This window comes from Salmo salar, chromosome 17 (genome assembly GCF_965601325.2).
Source record: "Salmo salar chromosome 17, fSalSal1, whole genome shotgun sequence".
Lineage (NCBI taxonomy): Eukaryota > Metazoa > Chordata > Actinopteri > Salmoniformes > Salmonidae > Salmo > Salmo salar.
The window spans coordinates 73,611,551-73,631,023 of NC_138307.1; the positions used below are offsets into that span (position 1 = coordinate 73,611,551).

General features: G+C 43.5%; 2 protein-coding genes across 18 annotated transcripts in view; one reads left to right on the plus strand and one right to left on the minus strand.

Moving 5' to 3' along the window:
* The window catches only part of LOC106576581 (neuron navigator 3), a 226,349-nt gene that overhangs the window by 88,981 nt on the left and 117,895 nt on the right, over positions 1 to 19,473 (plus strand). For 15 of the 17 annotated variants that reach the window (XM_082964081.1, XM_082964077.1, XM_082964078.1 and 12 more), the window contains exon 5: positions 2,385 to 2,559. In XM_082964081.1, the coding sequence (XP_082820207.1) occupies positions 2,385 to 2,559 (175 nt within the window). Of the gene's footprint in view, positions 1 to 2,384; positions 2,560 to 5,444; positions 5,699 to 19,473 lie in introns of those variants that run through there. The other 2 variants (XM_082964090.1, XM_082964091.1) reach the window with 2 other exon arrangements.
* Positions 13,084 to 14,632, minus strand: LOC106576578 (chymotrypsin B). The gene is made up of 3 exons (XM_014153805.3): positions 14,544 to 14,632; positions 13,979 to 14,247; positions 13,084 to 13,757 (listed from the first exon to the last, which is right to left on the minus strand). The coding sequence occupies exons 1-3, from the start codon at positions 14,593 to 14,595 to the stop codon at positions 13,281 to 13,283; spliced, it is 798 nt and encodes a 265-aa protein (XP_014009280.1). The 5' UTR covers positions 14,596 to 14,632; the 3' UTR covers positions 13,084 to 13,280.

A 19,473-nucleotide genomic window follows, 5' to 3' on the forward strand; every position in this document is an offset into this window, starting at 1 on the left:
TGTCAAACGTTGTATAGCATAAATCATTAGTGCCTTTTTTAACCAGAACATGAATAATATTCAAGGTGGACGAATGCATTCTCTTTTATAACGTATTGGAACGAGGGTACCCAACATGAACTCGCGCGCCAGAGTCTAATTGGCCATCACCGTTCCATGGCTCTTGTTCGGTCAGATCTCACAGTAAAAGACTCAAAACACTTTGTAAAGGCTGGTGACATCTAGTGGAAGCAATAGGAAGTGCCAAAACATTAATCAACCCCTGTGTGTTTCAATGGCATAGGCTTAAAGGTCATTCAACACATCAGGTATCCACTTCCTGTCAGAAAATGTCTCAGGGTTTTGCCTGCCAAATGAGTTCTGTTATACTCACAGACACCATTCAAACAGTTTTAGAAACTTTAGGGTGTTTTCTATCCATATATAATAAGTATATGCATATTCTAGTTACTGGGTAGGATTAGTAACCAGATTAAATCGGGTATGTTTTTTTATCCAGCCGTGAAAATACTGCCCCCTAGCCCCAACAGGTTAAAGACCTCAGATCATGTCACTTTTGAAAGGGAAATGTATAACTTCCTCTTTCTCTACAGTCAAAGTTCGCAGCCTTGGTCGTTAGGGTCAAATGTTATTGAAAGAGGCCAAGGCTAAATCAGCCCGCGTCTGGGGATTAAATCCAGGAAAGATTAATTGGGTGGGAGCAGTTCAGCAGTCCCATTATTCCTCAATACTTTTCCAGTACCATTCAGGCCTAGCAGAACCCTCCATCTACCTCCTCCGAAGTCCTTTGTGGCTCGTAAAATCCGCCCCCAAAAAAGACAAAAGGTTAAATGAAACCGTGTTAACCACTTAAAAGTCCCTCGAAGCGGGGCCCATATACTCTGACTGTGGCACAAGGAGGACTGGCACCGAAGTGCTGACAGCACTTAGCCCACGTTGCTTTGAAACTGGGCACAAGACATGTGCTCCTGTATGGTGGGGCCAATGGAGCTTAGCATAACTAACCATAATTGGATAATTCTGAGGGAGAGGGTCTCTGGAAGCAGGCTGAATAGAAGGAGTGGGAGCAGGCTGGTAAAGCAGGCTGGTAAAGAGCAGGCTGGCGTTAGAGGAAATCCTATCATGGTTGACCTCCCTCTGTTACCCGATATCTGGATCAAGTTCAGTTCCATTTTCCTCAGAATCGCAGCTGTTTTGTTTTTCTCTAAATGACAACCCTGCTGCGATATCTGTGTTTAATGAATTTGTTCCACATCCAAATGAAGCACAAGGAGACAACTGGTCACATTGATATCAAATGTCTGTATTTACAGTATGAATAGATGTTCACATGGTCGACTGCTTCTTTCTCATACTCTAGGATGGTTTACCTTGAACCAGATTAAGCCTAGTCCTGGACTAGTAAACACTTTCAATGGAGATTCTCCATTCAGCATGTTTTTTATTCCGGGAAACTGGCCCTTCATGTTTCAAATAGTAACCTCAAAGGCCCTGTATTTCTGTTTTGCTATTGTGTTCTACACTGTAAATCTCCAATTATTCTCTGGCCAGTGACAAATTGCTTTGCCGAATGAATGTGGGACGTTTTCGTTCTTCAAGTGAATACTGCCCGTTTGGACTGCTGCACTGTAACAATATAAATGACTGCTTCCTGGAGTTTGAAATCGAAAACGTAAAGATTAATCTTTCCAACTTTTTGTAATCGGCAAACAACAGGCCAAGAAAGTTGAGCCCCCTTACGTAAACTGCTGTGTCAGCTGTTGAAATCTTTCAAACAGCGTCTGTGTCAGCTATTCTGATATGAAAAGCCATTTCACAAGTGGATGCGTTAGCGCTCCGATGACGGGGGCTGAGCGAGAGATACATTTTCATTCCTGGATTTCAGATGAATCATATCACAGTTGATAGGCTCCCTTTGTTTTGCAGGGAGAAGTGAACTTTAAAAGCATTTTAGAGTAAGTTTAGAGTGAATGTGTGCAACCTAGTCAGAACCCATTTCTCACGAGGACGAAGTCACTCAGCCAGTGGTCTTAGGTGAATCCCTAGTGCAATAACTGTGAAATAGTCAATATCAATATTAAATTAGCCACTTGTTCCGTTAGTAATAGCACACTGTACCTGACTCACTATTTCAGTCTCACTTCCTCATTTTGAGACTAAAACAACACAAGATACTCACTTCCCTTGTCAGATGTGTGTTTGTGTCTTCTCTGAGCCAAGCCAGGGATCACACAGGGCGGTAATATATGTCATTTAGCTAGCTGACGCTTTTATCCAAACCAATTATAGTACTGCGTACATACATTTCTGTGTGGTTGGCAGCAGCGAGATTTGAACCCACGTTCCTGATAATGATGTGCTCTGTTCCCCTGTCTACCCGTCAGAGATCCGGAATGGGAATCTAAAGACCATCCTGGGACTGTTCTTCATCCTGTCTCGCTACAAGCAGCAGCAGCAACAGCAGCAGCAGTACTACCAGTCTCTGGTAGAGCTTACACACCAGACCACCGGGGCGGCGCCGGCCAGCCCCCTCAAAACGCAACCAGAGATGCAGTCCAGGTAGGCTCAGTTGTCCTCACATCTCAATGGCGTCGTGTGAAGTTGGCGCTAGATGCTACATTTTGGGTCAGTTTTGCATTTTCCTTACTAATGGTTTTCTAGTCACATTTGCAGCCACTATGCTGGTTTGTTATTTTGTTTCTGAACACATTTGATCTTGGGATATTTTTACTTTGGTGTATGGTTCAAATTGAGCTTGTCTCATCCAAACAGGTCCCTGCTATGTACTGTCACACCATTTGTATTTATTATGGATCCCCATTAGCTGCTGCCAAGGCAGCAGCTACCCTTCCTGGGGTCCAGCAAAATTAAGGCAGTTTATACAATTTTAAAAACATTACAATACATTCACAGACTTCACAACACACTGTGTGCCCTCAGGCCCCTGCTCCACCACTACCACATATCTACAGTACTAAATCCATGTGTATGTGTGTGCATAGTGCGTATGTTATCGTGTGTGTGTGTGTCTGTGCCTATGTTTGTGTTGCTTCACAGTCCCCGCTGTTCCGTAAGGTGTTTTTTAAATCAAATTTTAACGCAAATTTTACTGGAATAGAGTTCCATGTAGTCATGGCTCTATGTAGTACTGTGCCTCCTATAGTCTGTTTTGGACTTGGGGACTGTGAAGAGACCTCTTGAGGCCTGTCTTGTGGGGTATGCATGGGTGTCCGAGCTGTGTGCCAGTAGTTTAGACAGACATTTTACCATTTAATAAACAGATAGGAGCTAACAGAGGAACATTTCAACACTTTGCAGAAGTAGACAGAAAGTGGACACTGCCGCTGCCCACTAAGCAATAAAAACAGGAAGGGATCCAGGCCCATGTGATGTAAATAGACAGCCCAGCCTGAGAGAAGCATCTAAAGAGAGGTTTAAAGTACCACACATGGGTGGCATTCCCCTGGCGAGCTCAGGTTACACCTCCCAACCATCCCAACCAGGCCCTGGTCTGGCCTGCTGCTGGTGTACAGATGTATTCTGAGGTACCCGGTGTTGATCCTCTGGTCACTGTCAGGACTGGGGAACGCTAGGGAGGGAGAGAGGCAAGGAGGGGCAGAGTTTGAGAGGCTATAACTGAATAACTGAGTCTAGGGGTTTTAGCATGGCTGTGGGTGGGAGGGGTGCACAGAGAGGCACAGCTGCCCCTCATTCCTCCCTCTCGGGCCTCAGCTCCCTGGGACCTCTCCCAGTCAGAGGCAGCAACAAGCGACAGGTGCGGGTCCGATACCCCTGCCGGCCTGGTACAAGGCCGACGCTGGCATTCCAGCGAGACTACCACCGCCATGGCAGGATCGCCCAGTCCCACAAGCCGGGCCTGGGTGAGGTCACACAGCAGAAGTAGGCCAGGAGGCCATAAGGAGCCAGGAACCAGAGGGATAGTTAAATGTATGGGGCTGGCTTGCAACAACACCCAGGATCTGCCAGGGTTTCCTCAAGGTCTGCCAGGCCCAGTAACGTCTCATTCCCCTGGGGGCGATTATTAAATCAACACCCCACGAGAGGTGATGCTCCACAGCCCATCACTGCTACAGGAAGCCATTGTTCTCCCAGTAGAGAAGTGGTCAGTGTGGTGGTGGTTTTAATGGAGAACCAGATACGGTGTGTGTGCATGTGCATGTGTGTGTATGTGTGTGTCAAAACTCTGACCCAAACCAGGATGATTTATCAGTCTGTCATAAATAGTTCAGAACCGACACAAGAAGGATTTTTAGATATTCAACTGTAGGGGAATATGAGGGCATGTTACATTAGCCAATTAGCTTGAGCTGTAAAGTGTCTGCCCGTATGACATGCAGGTTAGCATTTTTCATCATGAATCACTAGTTGGAACAGCCACAATGTCATTGAACCTAACCTTAACCCTAACCTTAAGCACACTGCTAACCCTAATGCCTAACCCTAACCTTAAGCACACTGCTAACCCTAATGCCTAACCCTAACCTTAAGCACACTGCTAACCCTAATGCCTAACCCTAACCTTAACCACACTGCTAACCCTAATGCCTAACCCTAACCCTAACCACACTGCTAACCCTAATGCCTAACCCTAACCTTAACCACACTGCTAACCCTAATGCCTAACCCTAACCCTAACCACACTGCTAACCCTAATGCCTAACCCTAACCTTAAGCACACTGCTAACCCTAATGTCTAACCCTAACCTTAAGCACACTGCTAACCCTAACTTTAACCACACTGCTAACCCTAATTCCTAACCCTAACCCTAACCACACTGCTAACCCTAATGCCTAACCCTAACCTTAATCGAAGACTAAAAATCACATTTTTGTTTTCATGCATTTTTACAGTATAGCCAATTTTGACTTTGCAGCTACCCCATCTAGCAGAAGTTTTGCATCAAGGACAAGACTCATCCCAATAAACGTCATCCTGCGTACAGCATTGTTTGATTTCACAGACGTGACCAGCCCTGTCTGGATCTCTTGACCAAAAATACAATCTAGGACAATGTAGTCTGATCCACCGAACAATGCAGTGTTGCTTTTTATAAAGCAATTATCAATTATCTTTCACTCACTTAATCACACACACACACACACACACACACACACACACACACACACACACACACACACACACACACACACACACACACACACACACACACACACACACACACACACACACACACACACACGTCCTCCTCTCTCCCCCCCAGACACCAGTGAGGCCGATCAGGGCTCCAGCAGCAGGTGCTGGCTATAGAAAGCCCAGTGCTGCAACTGTAAATGTGAGCAGGCCAAGTGCTCTGTACGTGCGTGCGTGTGTGCGTGCGTCTATGTTGGGGGGAAACTCCCCATTGGTGACCCGCGACATCCAGGAGCCTCTGGGGCTGGAACTGTAGAAGGTAGTGGGGCAGCATCGGCGATCCCTCCCACTTAACTCATCATGTCCCATGGTGAACAAGTTGACCCCCTTGTCTCGCGCTCGCGCCTGCCCACTGCCAAGCCCCGGGAGAGAAAGAGTCGTCTGCTCTATGGGAAAGCCAAGCCAGACCCCTCTAGGTACAGTACTGAGTAGAGTGTCGGTGCCTGTTGGCTCTCTGTTCTGATTTAAAGCCAAGCGTGCTACTGTAGTTGGATTAGGAGACTGTGTTGATGTCATCATGAACTGGTAATTGACTGCCTTTATTCAAACTAGTTTCACATCTATGCTTAGTATTATTGCCTGCATACGTTTTGATGTGTTATTTTGTGAAGTTGGTTGAAAGGGAACTATGAGTTGCTGCTTGTGGAGATGTTTCTGTATGTCGTGTCTGTAAGTGAATCCACTCTATAGTCTGTAAGTGAATCCACTCTATAGTCTGTAAGTGAATCCACTCTATAGTCTGTAAGTGAATCCACTCTATAGTCTGTAAGTGAATCCACTCTATAGTCTGTAGGTGAATCCACTCTATAGTCTGTAAGTGAATCCACTCTATAGTCTGTAAGTGAATCCACTCTATAGTCTGTAAGTGAATCCACTCTATAGTCTGTAAGTGAATCCACTCTATAGTCTGTAGGTGAATCCACTCTATAGTCTGTAGGTGAATCCACTCTATAGTCTGTAGGTGAATCCACTCTATAGTCTGTAAGTGAATCCACTCTATAGTCTGTAAGTGAATCCACTCTATAGTCTGTAAGTGAATCCACTCTATAGTCTGTAAGTGAATCCACTCTATAGTCTGTAAGTGAATCCACTCTATAGTCTGTAGGTGAATCCACTCTATAGTCTGTAGGTGAATCCACTCTATAGTCTGTAGGTGAATCCACTCTATAGTCTGTAAGTGAATCCACTCTATAGTCTGTAAGTGAATCCACTCTATAGTCTGTAGGTGAATCCACTCTATAGTCTGTAGGTGAATCCACTCTATAGTCTGTAGGTGAATCCACTCTATAGTCTGTAGGTGAATCCACTCTATAGTCTGTAGGTGAATCCACTCTATAGTCTTTAGGTGAATCCACTCTATAGTCTGTAAGTGAATCCACTCTATAGTCTGTAAGTGAATCCACTCTATAGTCTGTAAGTGAATCCACTCTATAGTCTGTAGGTGAATCCACTCTATAGTCTGTAGGTGAATCCACTCTATAGTCTGTAAGTGAATCCACTCTATAGTCTGTAAGTGAATCCACTCTATAGTCTGTAAGTGAATCCACTCTATAGTCTGTAAGTGAATTCACTCTATAGTCTGTATGTGAATCCACTCTATAGTCTGTAGGTGAATCCACTCTATAGTCTGTAGGTGAATCCACTCTATAGTCTGTAGGTGAATCCACTCTATAGTCTGTAAGTGAATCCACTCTATAGTCTGTAAGTGAATCCACTCTATAGTCTGTAAGTGAATCCACTCTATAGTCTGTAGGTGAATCCACTCTATAGTCTGTAAGTGAATCCACTCTATAGTCTGTAGGTGAATCCACTCTATAGTCTGTAGGTGAATCCACTCTATAGTCTGTAAGTGAATCCACTCTATAGTCTGTAGGTGAATCCACTCTATAGCACTCTATAGTCTGTAAGTGAATCCACTCTATAGTCTGTAAGTGAATCCACTCTGAGGTTTCTGAGCGGTCGTGTTTCAATGTTTCTATGTGTAATGCTATGAGCATTCCTGTCTTTTCTCACAGGCTTCAGTTCATCACGATATTGACAGTTCCGTCTAGATTATCCTTTGCGCTTTAGATGAGCTGTATACAGCAATTGATAGAGCTGAAGTTATCAATGTGGTAAGGGATTGTGTAAAGGCGCTAGGCAGGCGTGTGTGTGTCTTTACTTTGAGAGGTAGAGCGAGAGATAAAATTCCCACTCCCTGATTTAGCCTTGTTTAAAAGGGCGTGTGTGGGTGTGTCACCGTCGGAGGACATCTTCATACCTACTGTCAACAGAGGAATCTGCCGTTGTGGATCATGGAGGGATTAGCTATTGGCTGACCTCAGAATTGTGACACTGTTGAGGCAAAGTGAATAGATAACCATAGCTCATATCTAATAGGACAGCGATGCCTCTCCAATATAGCTCTCATATGCTATGCACAAGGCCGTTGTCGCAGTTCATTAGATTGCGCTCGGTGATGTATGTCCTAATCAATGTGACCTGACATATTGTACAGCGTATCTTTACCTCATATGTTTTCTCCACATGGAAATATCTTAAAGGTCGTGGTTGAGATAAACGCTAGAGGGTAGGAATATACTGTGGCTTTTATGTTCCAGTAGACTTTATAGGGGATGCATTGGGCCACAGGGAAACATGTGCTGTGCAGTCCCCTGTCAGTTGAATTCAGTGAAACACATGCTGCTGTACAATTTCAATGCACTGTAGGCTAGTGTAGCGCCAGCTCTTTCTACCAGTTCCACAGACCAGTAGCTAGTGATCTAGCCCTGTGACCCTCTCTAACTTTAAACCCCATCCGTTAACCTGACACTAATGCCTATTCACAATAGGGCCAGCTGAAATATGAAACTTAGGGAGAAAATGGGAAAAGATCCAACGCACGTTCATGTTAAAAGATGAGAAAGGTTTGAGCAGAGCTGTTGCGCCCACGTTGCGGCTTCATCCTCTGGGAATGATGGCTTCTATTAATCATGGCACCGCGGCTGTCTTCCTTACGTGAACCGACCATTTACTTTACCCCTCGCACAAAGGATTCTGGGAGGAGAGAGGATAGAGGAGTGAGTGGGGTGCATCGTTGGTTACGGAGGTTTTATTACGTCTCTGTCAGATGGCATACATGCACCTTCCATTAGCACAATCATATGAACAGGTCTCTCAGCTAGATATAATGGGAAATTGCCCTGTGTGTGTTTTTGAAGCTCTATGGTACTTCCCTAGCCCTTTGATGCTCTATGATACTTCCCTAGTTCATTGAGGCTCAATGGTACTTCCCTAGCTCATTGAAGCTCTATGGTACTTCCCTAGCTCATTGATGCTCTATGGTACTTGCCTAGCTCATTGAAGCTCTATGGTACTTCCCTAGCTCATTGAAGCTCTATGGTACTTCCCTATCTCATTGAAGCTCTATGGTATTTCCCTAGCTCATTGAAGCTCTATCGTACTTCCCTAGCTCGTTGAAGCTCTGTGGTACTTCCCTAGCTCATTGAAGCTCTATGGTACTTCCCTAGCTCATTGAAGGTCTGTGGTACTTCCCTAGCTAATTGAAGCTCTATTGTATTTCTTTAGCTCAGTGGCATACAGCAGAAGAAGAGCCATGCATAATGGGTATCTCAGAGGTTAATCTGTAGCCACCCTTAACGGCGTTGTCAGAAACCAGATGTTTCTGGTTTTCAGGGATACAGAATTTTCAATCTAACTTCCGTTTCCCCTAAAAAACGGAAGTGGGGACTCTGCTCAGGTGCTTTTCTACGCCTGCTACGTTTGGTTAATTAGTAGCCAACAATGACTTGGCACCTCCTCAAAATCAAAGCCTTGTTAATTTACCAGGGAGAGAGAGTGTCCACAGTTACGACTTAGACAGTCAGTTTGACTAAAAGTCATTTGAACAGGAGCACTACGCTACATCAAATGATCGTTATCACTTTCATTGGGAGTTTGGAAGCCAACCATGCATTGATAAGGGTATGGCTCTGTGTTGCCCGGTTTTAATCTAAGATAAGATCTCTTCAGTGGCCCTAATGAAACCAACTGAGAAATTATGTCTAATAAATGATTTATTTATTCTGTAAAATGGAATACGTTCTCATCACAAGTGGCACCAAAACCTCTCTCTCCCAACTTCCTTCCATCTGTCCTTCCTTTTCCTGTCTCTCCCCCATCTGGGAGGAAGTGACCTGTGAACCATCAAGATGACCTGAATATTTATATCTTATAAGAATATTCAGAAATGCAATCTAAATGCTTTTGATAATCTGCATATCCCGTCTGTAAAACTGCACTAATTTTGCCTTTGAAAACCGCAGTTATTTTATTCCGATAATTATTGAGTGTGCTAATTTACCCAGCATGCATTAAGTGTTCAGTCTAGTCTTCATTTGCATTCCAAGGCAACTGGCACTGGGACTGGGTATCACTCACCTCTTATGGGTGGTGTATTGGCCCTCATCTCTTCCACTAGCCCAAAACTAACTAACTAACAAACAGATATACACAGAGGACATGTCCTGACTGTCGGACAAGATCAAGAAACTCTAGATGATCAATTCTATTGTTTATTCAGCTACCTGTGTGTTTGTTTGTGCACATCATTTAAATTCATCAAGTAGTAAAAATACTGTTTAATATGGGGAGGACGGGCTCGTGGTAATGTCTGGAGCGGAATCAGTGGAATGGTATCAAATGCAACAAACACATCCATGCGTTTAATGCCATTCCATTCACTCTGACCATTATTATGAGCCATCCTCCCCCCAGCAGCCTCCACTGATGCATAGATATACATAACCTAGAATGGCGTAGCAGTACATATTATTCTGGATAGGGAGGCTGTGGCATTGTTAGTTGGTAGAGCATGGTGTTTGCAACACCAGGGTTGTGGGTTCGATTCCCACGGGGGGCCAGCACAGAAAAAAAAAAAACATGTATGAAATGTATGCATTCACTACTGTAAGTCGCTCTGGATAAGAGCGTCTGCTAAATGACTCAAATGCAAATGTTGAGCATCATGGTCATGTCCACCCAGGTGCGAACCTCGGCGACTCAGGTGTACACAGAGGGGGCAGAGGTAGAGCCACCACTGCTGCCCCAGGACACAATACCGACCAGGCTCCACACCTTGTTCTTATCACTGACCAGGGGGCCACCGGAGTCCCCCATGCAGGAGGAAACACCTTTGCCACTGGCACAGATCATCATTTTGTGAATCATGTTGCCCCAGTGCTTCTTGCACTCCTCCTCAGACAGGAGGGGCACAGCACCCTGCTGCAGTTTGTTGGGGTAACCCCATCCGCCTGTAACCAATCAGAGACTGTGGTGTGTCCACCCCTTCCAAAAGTCGAGGATAACCATGGTAGAATATTAACCTCAAGGATGTCATCCTGGTGGAACCAGTCTGATGAGTTGGGACTCCAGGCTCAAAAAATTGTAAACTTAGCAATCAGGCTGGTTCTACAAGAGCGAGACTCTGATCAAAACAGCCTTTTATCCTAGCTTATTAATGCTAATATAAAAAATATATAAAAAATATCTCATTATTTAAATGTTTGATTATTGTGTGCTTGTTGACATTTACTGTATTGATTGAAAGGAACTAGGAACATAAGCATGGACTACTGTAGGTAGTTATGTTAGCAACAAACATATATTTGGTAAAGCTAGGCACATGCCGAAACTTAGCTGTCTAGCTAGCTCACTTTGCTAGGAAGATAGCTGGCTATGAAGATGGTTTTAACGAGCTAGCAGAAGCTAATGACATGACTGATGCTAACAAGTTAAGCGAGATAGGAAGCTAACCTATAATGCATTATGCTCTCTGGCCATATACCAAGTAGTATAAGACACTAACAAGTGCATTATAAGGAATTATAAATTTACAAGGCACTATATGTATGCCTCATTAAAAGTGTTACCAGGTAATGTCAGTATTTAGCTTAGATCAATAGGGGTCAATTGTTGTTTGTTTTCAATGGCCGCTTTTTGTTATAACAATGTTTCCTATATGCTTAGTACTATTGCATGCTTAGGTTTGTACTTACTATTTTGTCAAATTGAGGCTAGTTGCTGCCTATTGCTTCAGTCTGCAATTTAACTTAAGGATCCGCCCCTTTTTTTCCATTTTGGCCTAAAATGACATACCCAAATCTAACTGCCTGTAGCTCAGGACTTGAAGTAAGGACATGCATTTTCTTGATACCATTTGAAAGGAAACACTGAAGTTTGTGGAAATGTGAAAGTAATGTAGGAGAATATAACACTTTAGATCTGGTAAAATATAATACAAAGAAAAAACCATGCTTTTTATAAAAAAAATTGTACCATCATCTTTGAAATGCAAGAGAAAGGCCATAATGTATTATTCCAGCCTAGGCACAATTTAGATTTTGGCCACTAGATGGCAGTAGTGTATGTGCAAAGTTTAAGACTGATCCAATGAACCATTGCATTTCTGTTCAAAATGTTGTATCAAGACTGCTCAAATGTGCCTAATTGGTTTATTAATAACTGTTCAAGTTCATAACTGTGTATTTTCCTCAAACAATAGCATGGTATTCTTTCACTGTAATAGCTACTGTAAATTGGACAGTGCAGTTAGATTAACAAGAATGTAAGCTTTCTGCCAATATCAGATATGTCTATGTCCTGGGAAATGTTCTTGTTACTTACAACCTCATGCTAATCGCATTAGCCTACGTTAGCTCAAACGTCCCGCATGGGACCCACCGATCCTGTAGAGGTTTTAATCGACTCTGAGGTTTTTTTGTGGTAATGTCTCAAAATGACTACATGTAATGCTATGAGCATTTCTGTCTTTTCACAGACGCTAGGTTGTCAGTGCAGCGACAGTGTGAGTTGGGCCTTTGTCCGAGCGTGCATGTGTGTATTAATGCATGTGTCGGCAGATATGTGTGTGACTGTGCACTGATTCTCTTCCTCAATAGTGTGCAGCGATTTCTACAGTCACACACAGCAGATACATCACAACATATGCCATTTTAACGAGTCTAATCAGGAAGTGTTCATTCCATCTCTCGCTCAAAATGAGTATAACATCCTGGCGTTTTAAAGCAATTTTCTACATTTCACATACAATAAAACTTTCTATTTTCACACACCCAAAATGCCGACTAGAACGCAAATATGGGTATTCAGACACGGTCTGTGTCTTTACTTTGGATAGAGAGGTAGCGCGAGAGATGGAATGAACACTTCCTGATTAGCCTTGTTAAAATGGCATATGTTGTGATGTGTCTGCTGTATGTGACTGTTGCAAACCAAACGCTAGGCTAGATACAAGGTTAGGTCATACGTTAATGGAAGCTTATTTCTTTTCTTTTGTCATTTGCTGTGGCATATCAAGAACAGCGTCGTGAAACTTTCAGATAGAACAGCAACAAGTATGTTTATATCATACCCTTGGAATATCGATGATATACACACAGCTGGAATGCTGTTTCAGCCAATCAGCATCCAGGATCCAACATATCCGGTTTATAATAGCCCTTATACACTTGGTTTTAAGTTTTGTCAATGATTCCGTGCTACTGTACCTTTTTTTGTATTTATTATAATTTTTTTTATTGAATATCCGAAACATACAATATACTTGCAGTGAAGCCGCTCAACAACTACATCATACCAGTCATCCAACAGACTCCCATTCAGAGCGACACACAGAAGCATCCAGGGTCAATGCCCTGCTCAAGGGCACGTTGACAGATCTCCCACGAGGCCAAAAAACGTGAACCCGAACCCTCCAAGATCCCCCCCACAGTTCCCCAATAGCTCAACCATTTGAGACCCCTAACACTAGCAGTAGATTCAGTCAGCAGTAAACTGTGGTAACACTTTACATTAAGTTTCTCTCGTGTACTAAAATATTACGTTGTAATCATACAATTACTACACAAGCATATTTTTTATGTTCAAGTATGTTTATTGAATGTCATGTTCAGTTCAGACCAATGGGTGGCACTCTCAGTCTTGGTAGCTAATGCTTAGGTGTTGTACATTACATAGTAATATATGGAATGACATAGCAATACATAGTATGACATAACAATGCATAAAATGACATAGCAATATGGACAGGGAAGCTGCAGCATGGCTCTTAGTTGGCGGCCAGGGTCTGGTCCACCCAGGAACGGAGCTCGGTGACGCGGGCGTACACAGCGGGGGTAGTGGTGGAGCAACGGCTGCTGCCCCAGGACACAATACCGACCAGGGTCCAGACGTTGTCCTTCTCACAGACCAGGGGGCCACCGGAGTCACCCATGCAGGAGGTAGCACCAGCACCACCGGCACAGATCATGACGTCGGAGATGCTGCTCCCCCAGTGCGTCTTGCACTGCTCATTGGACAGCAGGGGCAGAGCAGCCTGCTGCAGCTCGTTGGGGGTGTTGAGAGCGTTGTAGCGCAGCAGACCCCAGCCGGTGGTCACACAGGTCATGCCAGGTGCGAAGACGTCGGCGGTCTCAGCCAGGCACACAGGGGACACGTTGGTGTTCAGGACAGCAGGGGTAGACAGCTTGATCAGGGAGATATCGTTATTGATGGTACTGGGGTTCCACTTGGGGTGGGTGAACACCTGTGGGTGAGGAGAGTGGGTGCAGTGGGTTGAGGGAGAGAAGGGACGGTTAGAACTGAAACCTTTATGAAATGGAGAGTTCAGGTAGGACTACAGGACGACATTGCTCAGAGACACTGATCTGATCAACTGAGCTGGCGGGGGATAGGCTGATCCTAGATCAGCACATGAGGGGAACTTCTACCCAGAGCTATAGAGGAGGATGTGTGACTGTGCTGTACCTTAGCGGGCTTCAGGATCTGGATGTCCTCAGCGTTGTTGCCGCTGCCTTTCTTGTGCTCTCCAATGATCACGCGGTGGTAGGTAGCGACGTTGCAGTGAGCGGCGGTGACCACCCAGTTCTCGTTAATCAGGGATCCCCCACAGAAGTGGAAGCCGCTGGTCTGCTGCAGAGATACCTGCCAGGGCCAGGAGTGGGGCACAGCCTCCTCACCATTAACGATGCGGGCATAGCCAGACACCTCGGGCTTGATGGCGGGGATGCCGCAGCCTGGTTACATGAGAACATTTAGTAAACACTTAGCTCGTCATGTTTTATAACAACAGTAAATGATTTGTTTAATGCAACATACTCAACCATGGGCATCCAACGTACGGACGTGTTTCCAAATAACATCACCAAGTGCTAGCAATGTAGCAGTAGCACATAATGAGAACAGTAGTGGTCCAAGACCAGAACCTTGAGGAACTCCACAACTTACTTTTACACTCTTAGCATTAAAACAAGGGTTAAGGGTTAAATCAAGGAGGTAACACTGTAGGTAAAGAGAAGGTGTGAATACTCACCGTAGGCGGCGCTGACGAAGGCGAGACAAGACACGAACCAGAGGAAAGCCATTGTGAGAATGTGACAGTCTAGTGCACCGGGGACCCTATTTATTCCCAAACCCCACCTGTCTATAACCAATGGGAGATCGAGGTGTGTCCACCTCACTCGAAAGTTGAGGGTAACCATGGTAGAATATTAACCTCAAGGAGGGGGATGATGTATCCAGCTGCTTATCGACGCTGGGCAATCAGACTGTTCTCAGCCATGTAACAGGAGGGTTAGAGCAGTTATCGAAACATGACCTTCAGTGCTCTCGGAAACTGTGCTCCAAACAGCCTCTTACCATCACAGAGGGAGAGGCCCCTTTTCCACTCAACCCTATTACAATTACATTTTAGTCTTATCCAGAGCGACTTGCAGTTAGTGCATTCATCTTAAAATAGCTAGGTGAGACAACCACATATCACAGTCATAGTAAGCACAATTTCCTCAATAAAGCAGCTATCAGCAAAGTCAGTGCTAGTAAGAAAATGACAAGTGTGAGTGTTAGTGCAAGAAAGGCAACCTCTCCTCCCTCTCATCTTATAGTACATCTCCCATGGTTCATTGAGACATAGGAAGCAGTTTGAACACTTTGTAAGATAAACCATTACATATAGTATGTGGAACATGTTGTTTCATTAGGAAAGGGTTATTGGAGTATTTAGATCAATGGTTGATTGTTTTCATTCGATATACTGTATCCAATGTCATTTTAAATGTATTTTCAAACCAGAGATGTACATGTATAGCTCTATATAGTGCTAGGGAAGGTTTTAGCTAACAGTTTTAATACTTTATATGCTACCGTTTTATACAGTGCTGTGTAAAATTCATATTGCATGATCATGAATGAATTTGAGTCTCATGTAGAATCATTTGGTATTTTCTTGTTATTTTTCTCATTTTGTAGTGATGTAACCCTATTTCCTACGTGTCCTTGGTTGGCCTGATAACACATGTCCATTCCCTCTCCACTGGAAAAAACACACCTGCAATTCAAAACCCCCGATAACAACTCTCTAGAGTCCCTTTCACTTTGTGTTCCTCTTGTTTTAATCTTTTGACTTATATCACTGAAGAGTATTACATACTAAAACGACTTTGTCCTCGATCCTTACACCTCTATCAGGCTAACATAATGTTACCTATTACTATCAGGCTAACATAATGTTACCTATTGCTATCAGGCTAACATCATGTTACCTAGTGCTATCAGGCTAACAATGTTACCTATTGCTATCAGGCTAACATAATATTGCTTATTGCTATCGGGCTAACATAATGTTATCTATTACTATCAGACTAACATAATGTTACCTATTACTATCAGGCTAACATAATGTGACCTATTACTATCAGGCTAACATAATGTGACCTATTGCTATCAGGCTAACATAATGTGACCTATTACTATCAGACTAACATAATGTTACCTATTACTATCAGGCTAACATAATGTGACCTATTGCTATCAGGCTAACATAATGTTACCTATTACTATCAGACTAACATAATGTTACCTATTACTATCAGGCTAACATAATGTTAGCTATTGCTATCAGGCTAACATAATGTTACCTATTACTATCAGGCTAACATAATGTTAGCTATTGCTATCAGGCTAACATAATGTGACCTATTGCTACCAGGCTAACATAATGTGACCTATTACTATCAGACTAACATAATGTTACCTATTACTATCAGGCTAACATAATGTTAGCTATTGCTATCAGGCTAACATAATGTGACCTATTACTATCAGGCAAACATAATGTTAGCTATTGCTATCAGGCTAACATAATGTGACCTATTACTATCAGGCAAACATAATGTTACATATTACTGTTAATGTTTTGTTGTGCTATGCTTCTCAACAATTGAGGTGATGATGTTTAAATATTACATACAGGATTACTCATCTGAATGTTGAACCTTTTGTGTGAGTGTTTTTAGCGAAAATGTGTTTAACATTTTTATATTTGTGTAAAACAATGAAAACATACTAATAGTTTGATGGTTGTGTTAATTGTTTTTAGAGAATTAAACATCCCTCATTGTGTCAAACCAGTTGAGAAAAAATGAAAGTCTAGATTTTCACGGCTATATTAGTTTACAACATCAACATATTAGTTTTCCCTGTTTTAAAAATGAAAACAGTAGCAACTTCATGTAAAGTGCAACTTAATGTAAAGTCTGACCCAATGTAATGTAATGTAAAGTCTGACCCAATGTAACTTAATGTAAAGTCTGACCCAATGTAACTTAATGTAAAGTCTGAACCAATGTAACTTAATGTAAAGTCTGACCCAATGTAACTTAATGTAAAGTCTGACCCAATGTAACTTAATGTAAAGTCTGACCCAATGTAACGTAATGTAAAGTCTGACCCAATGTAACGTAATGTAAAGTCTGACCCAATGTAACGTAATGTAAAGTCTGACCCAATGTAACTTAATGTAAAGTGTGACCCCATGTAACTTAATGTAAAGTGTGACCCCATGTAACTTAATATAAAGTCTGACCCCAGGTAACGTAATGTAAAGTCTGTCCCAATGTAAAGTGTGATCCAATGGAACTTAGTGTAACGTGTGACCCAATGGAACTTAGTGTAAAGTGTGACCCAATGGAACTTAGTGTAAAGTGTGACCCCAAAGGCCAAGGCATTGTATCTCTGCTGTGCTCCCACCAGTCAGTCCTCAATAGACCTGTATAGTGGGCTTGATGAAGCTTGGCAAGACCACATGCTTTCAGAGCCACTCACCCCGACCACCTGGCTTTTACCCTGATTTACTGTGTGTTCACTATGATTAAAGCAGTCCTTTTGTTCATTAAACACCCTTTTGTTTTCTTTGTGTCCGTCGCAAGTTCCCTAACTATTTCCTGTCGAACGCCAGCAGAGGCCAAGCGAGGCAGTAACCACCAACCTCGCCGTTATTCTCTCAACATGACTAAGAATGAGTGTCCCATTGTAAACTATGACTTTGCCTGGAGGAGTTTCCTACACCACTTCCTCTGTAGGGTTTTTTATTCACCTTCTTAAGAATGTGTTTTTATTTCTGAAGTTAAAACCCTCTTTTTTTTGATGGAGACCAGTCAAGATTCAGCAGGAAATTGCGGTGAAGAAGTGGCACATTATGGTGAGGGAGAGTTGCTTTACAGTTAAAGGCTAATTGAAGCCGTTGCCTGCTTCAAAAACGTGTGGTTATAATATAGTAAAATAATGGTAATAATATAGTAATATAATGATAATAATATAGTAATATAATGGTAATAATGTAATACAGTAATATACTGCTCAAAAAAATAAAGGGAACACTTAAACAACACATCCTAGATCTGAATGAAAGAAATAATCTTATTAAATACTTTTTTCTTTACATAGTTGAATGTGCTGACAACAAAATCACACAAATTGGATTTCCATTGATTATTTTTATCAACCCATGGAGGTCTGGATTTGGAGTCACACTCAAAATTAAAGTGGAAAACCACACTACAGGCTGATCCAACTTTGATGTAATGTCCTTAAAACAAGTCAAAATGAGGCTCAGTAGTGTGTGTGGCCTCCACGTGCCTGTATGACCTCCCTACAACGCCTGGGCATGCTCCTGATGAGGTGGCGGATGGTCTCCTGAGGGATCTCCTCCCAGACCTGGACTAAAGCATCCGCCAACTCCTGGACAGTCTGTGGTGCAACGTGGCGTTGGTGGATGGAGCGAGACATGATGTCCCAGATGTGCTCAATTGGATTCAGGTCTGGGAAACGGGCGGGCCAGTCCATAGCATCAATGCCTTCCTCTTGCAGGAACTGCTGACACACTCCAGCCACATGAGGTCTAGCATTGTCTTGCATTAGGAGGAACCCAGGGCCAACCGCACCAGCATATGGTCTCACAAGAGGGTCTGAGGATCTCATCTCGGTACCTAATGGCAGTCAGGCTACCTCTGGCGAGCACAGGGAGGGCTGTGCGGCCCCCCAAAGAAATGCCACCCCACACCATGACTGACCCACCGCCAAACCGGTCATGCTGGAGGATGTTGCAGGCAGCAGAACGTTCTCCACGGCGTCTCCAGACTCTGTCACGTCTGTCACGTGCTCAGTGTGAACCTGCTTTCATCTGTGAAGAGCACAGGGCGCCAGTGGCGAATTTGCCAATGTTGGTGTTCTCTGGCAAATGCCAAACGTCCTGCACGGTATTGGGCTGTAAGCACAACCCCCACCTGTGGACGTCGGGCCCTCATACCACCCTCATGGAGTCTGTTTCTGACCGTTTGAGCAGACACATGCACATTTGTGGCCTGCTGGAGGTCATTTTGCAGGGCTCTGGCAGTGCTTCTCCTGCTCCTCCTTGCACAAAGGCGGAGGTAGCGGTCCTGCTGCTGGGTTGTTGCCCTCCTACGGCCTCCTCCACATCTCCTGATGTACTGGCCTGTCCCCTGGTAGCGCCTCCATGCTCTGGACACTACGCTGATAGACACAGAAAACCTTCTTGCCACAGCTCGCATTGATGTGCCATCCTGGATGAGCTGCACTACCTGAGCCACTTGGGTGGGTTGTAGACTCCGTCTCATGCTACCACTAGAGTGAAAGCACCGCCAGCATTCAAAAGTGACCAAAACATCAGCCAGGAAGCATAGGAACTGAGAAGTGGTCTGTGGTCCCCACCTGCAGAACCACTCCTTTATTGGGGGTGTCTTGCTAATTGCCTATAATTTCCACCTGTTGTCTATTCCATTTGCACAACAGCATGTGAAATGTATTGTCAATCAGTGTTGCTTCCTAAGTGGACAGTTTGATTTCACAGAAGTGTGATTGACTTGGAGTTACATTGTGTTGTTTAAGTGTTCCCTTTATTTTTTTGAGCAGTGTATAATGGTAATAGTATAGTTATAAAATGGTAA

What these genes read in the sequence shown, in the direction of transcription:
- LOC106576578 (XM_014153805.3), bottom strand. Translation starts at nt 14,595, where the DNA reads ATGGCTTTCCTCTGGTTCGTGTCTTGTCTCGCCTTCGTCAGCGCCGCC. An exon ending in CTTCGTCAGCGCCGCCTACG is followed by an intron (nt 14,248 to 14,543) that starts GTGAGTATTCAC and finishes TCATGTAACCAG; the next exon opens with GCTGCGGCATCCCCGCCATC. An exon ending in AGATCCTGAAGCCCGCTAAG is followed by an intron (nt 13,758 to 13,978) that starts GTACAGCACAGT and finishes CCTCACCCACAG; the next exon opens with GTGTTCACCCACCCCAAGTG.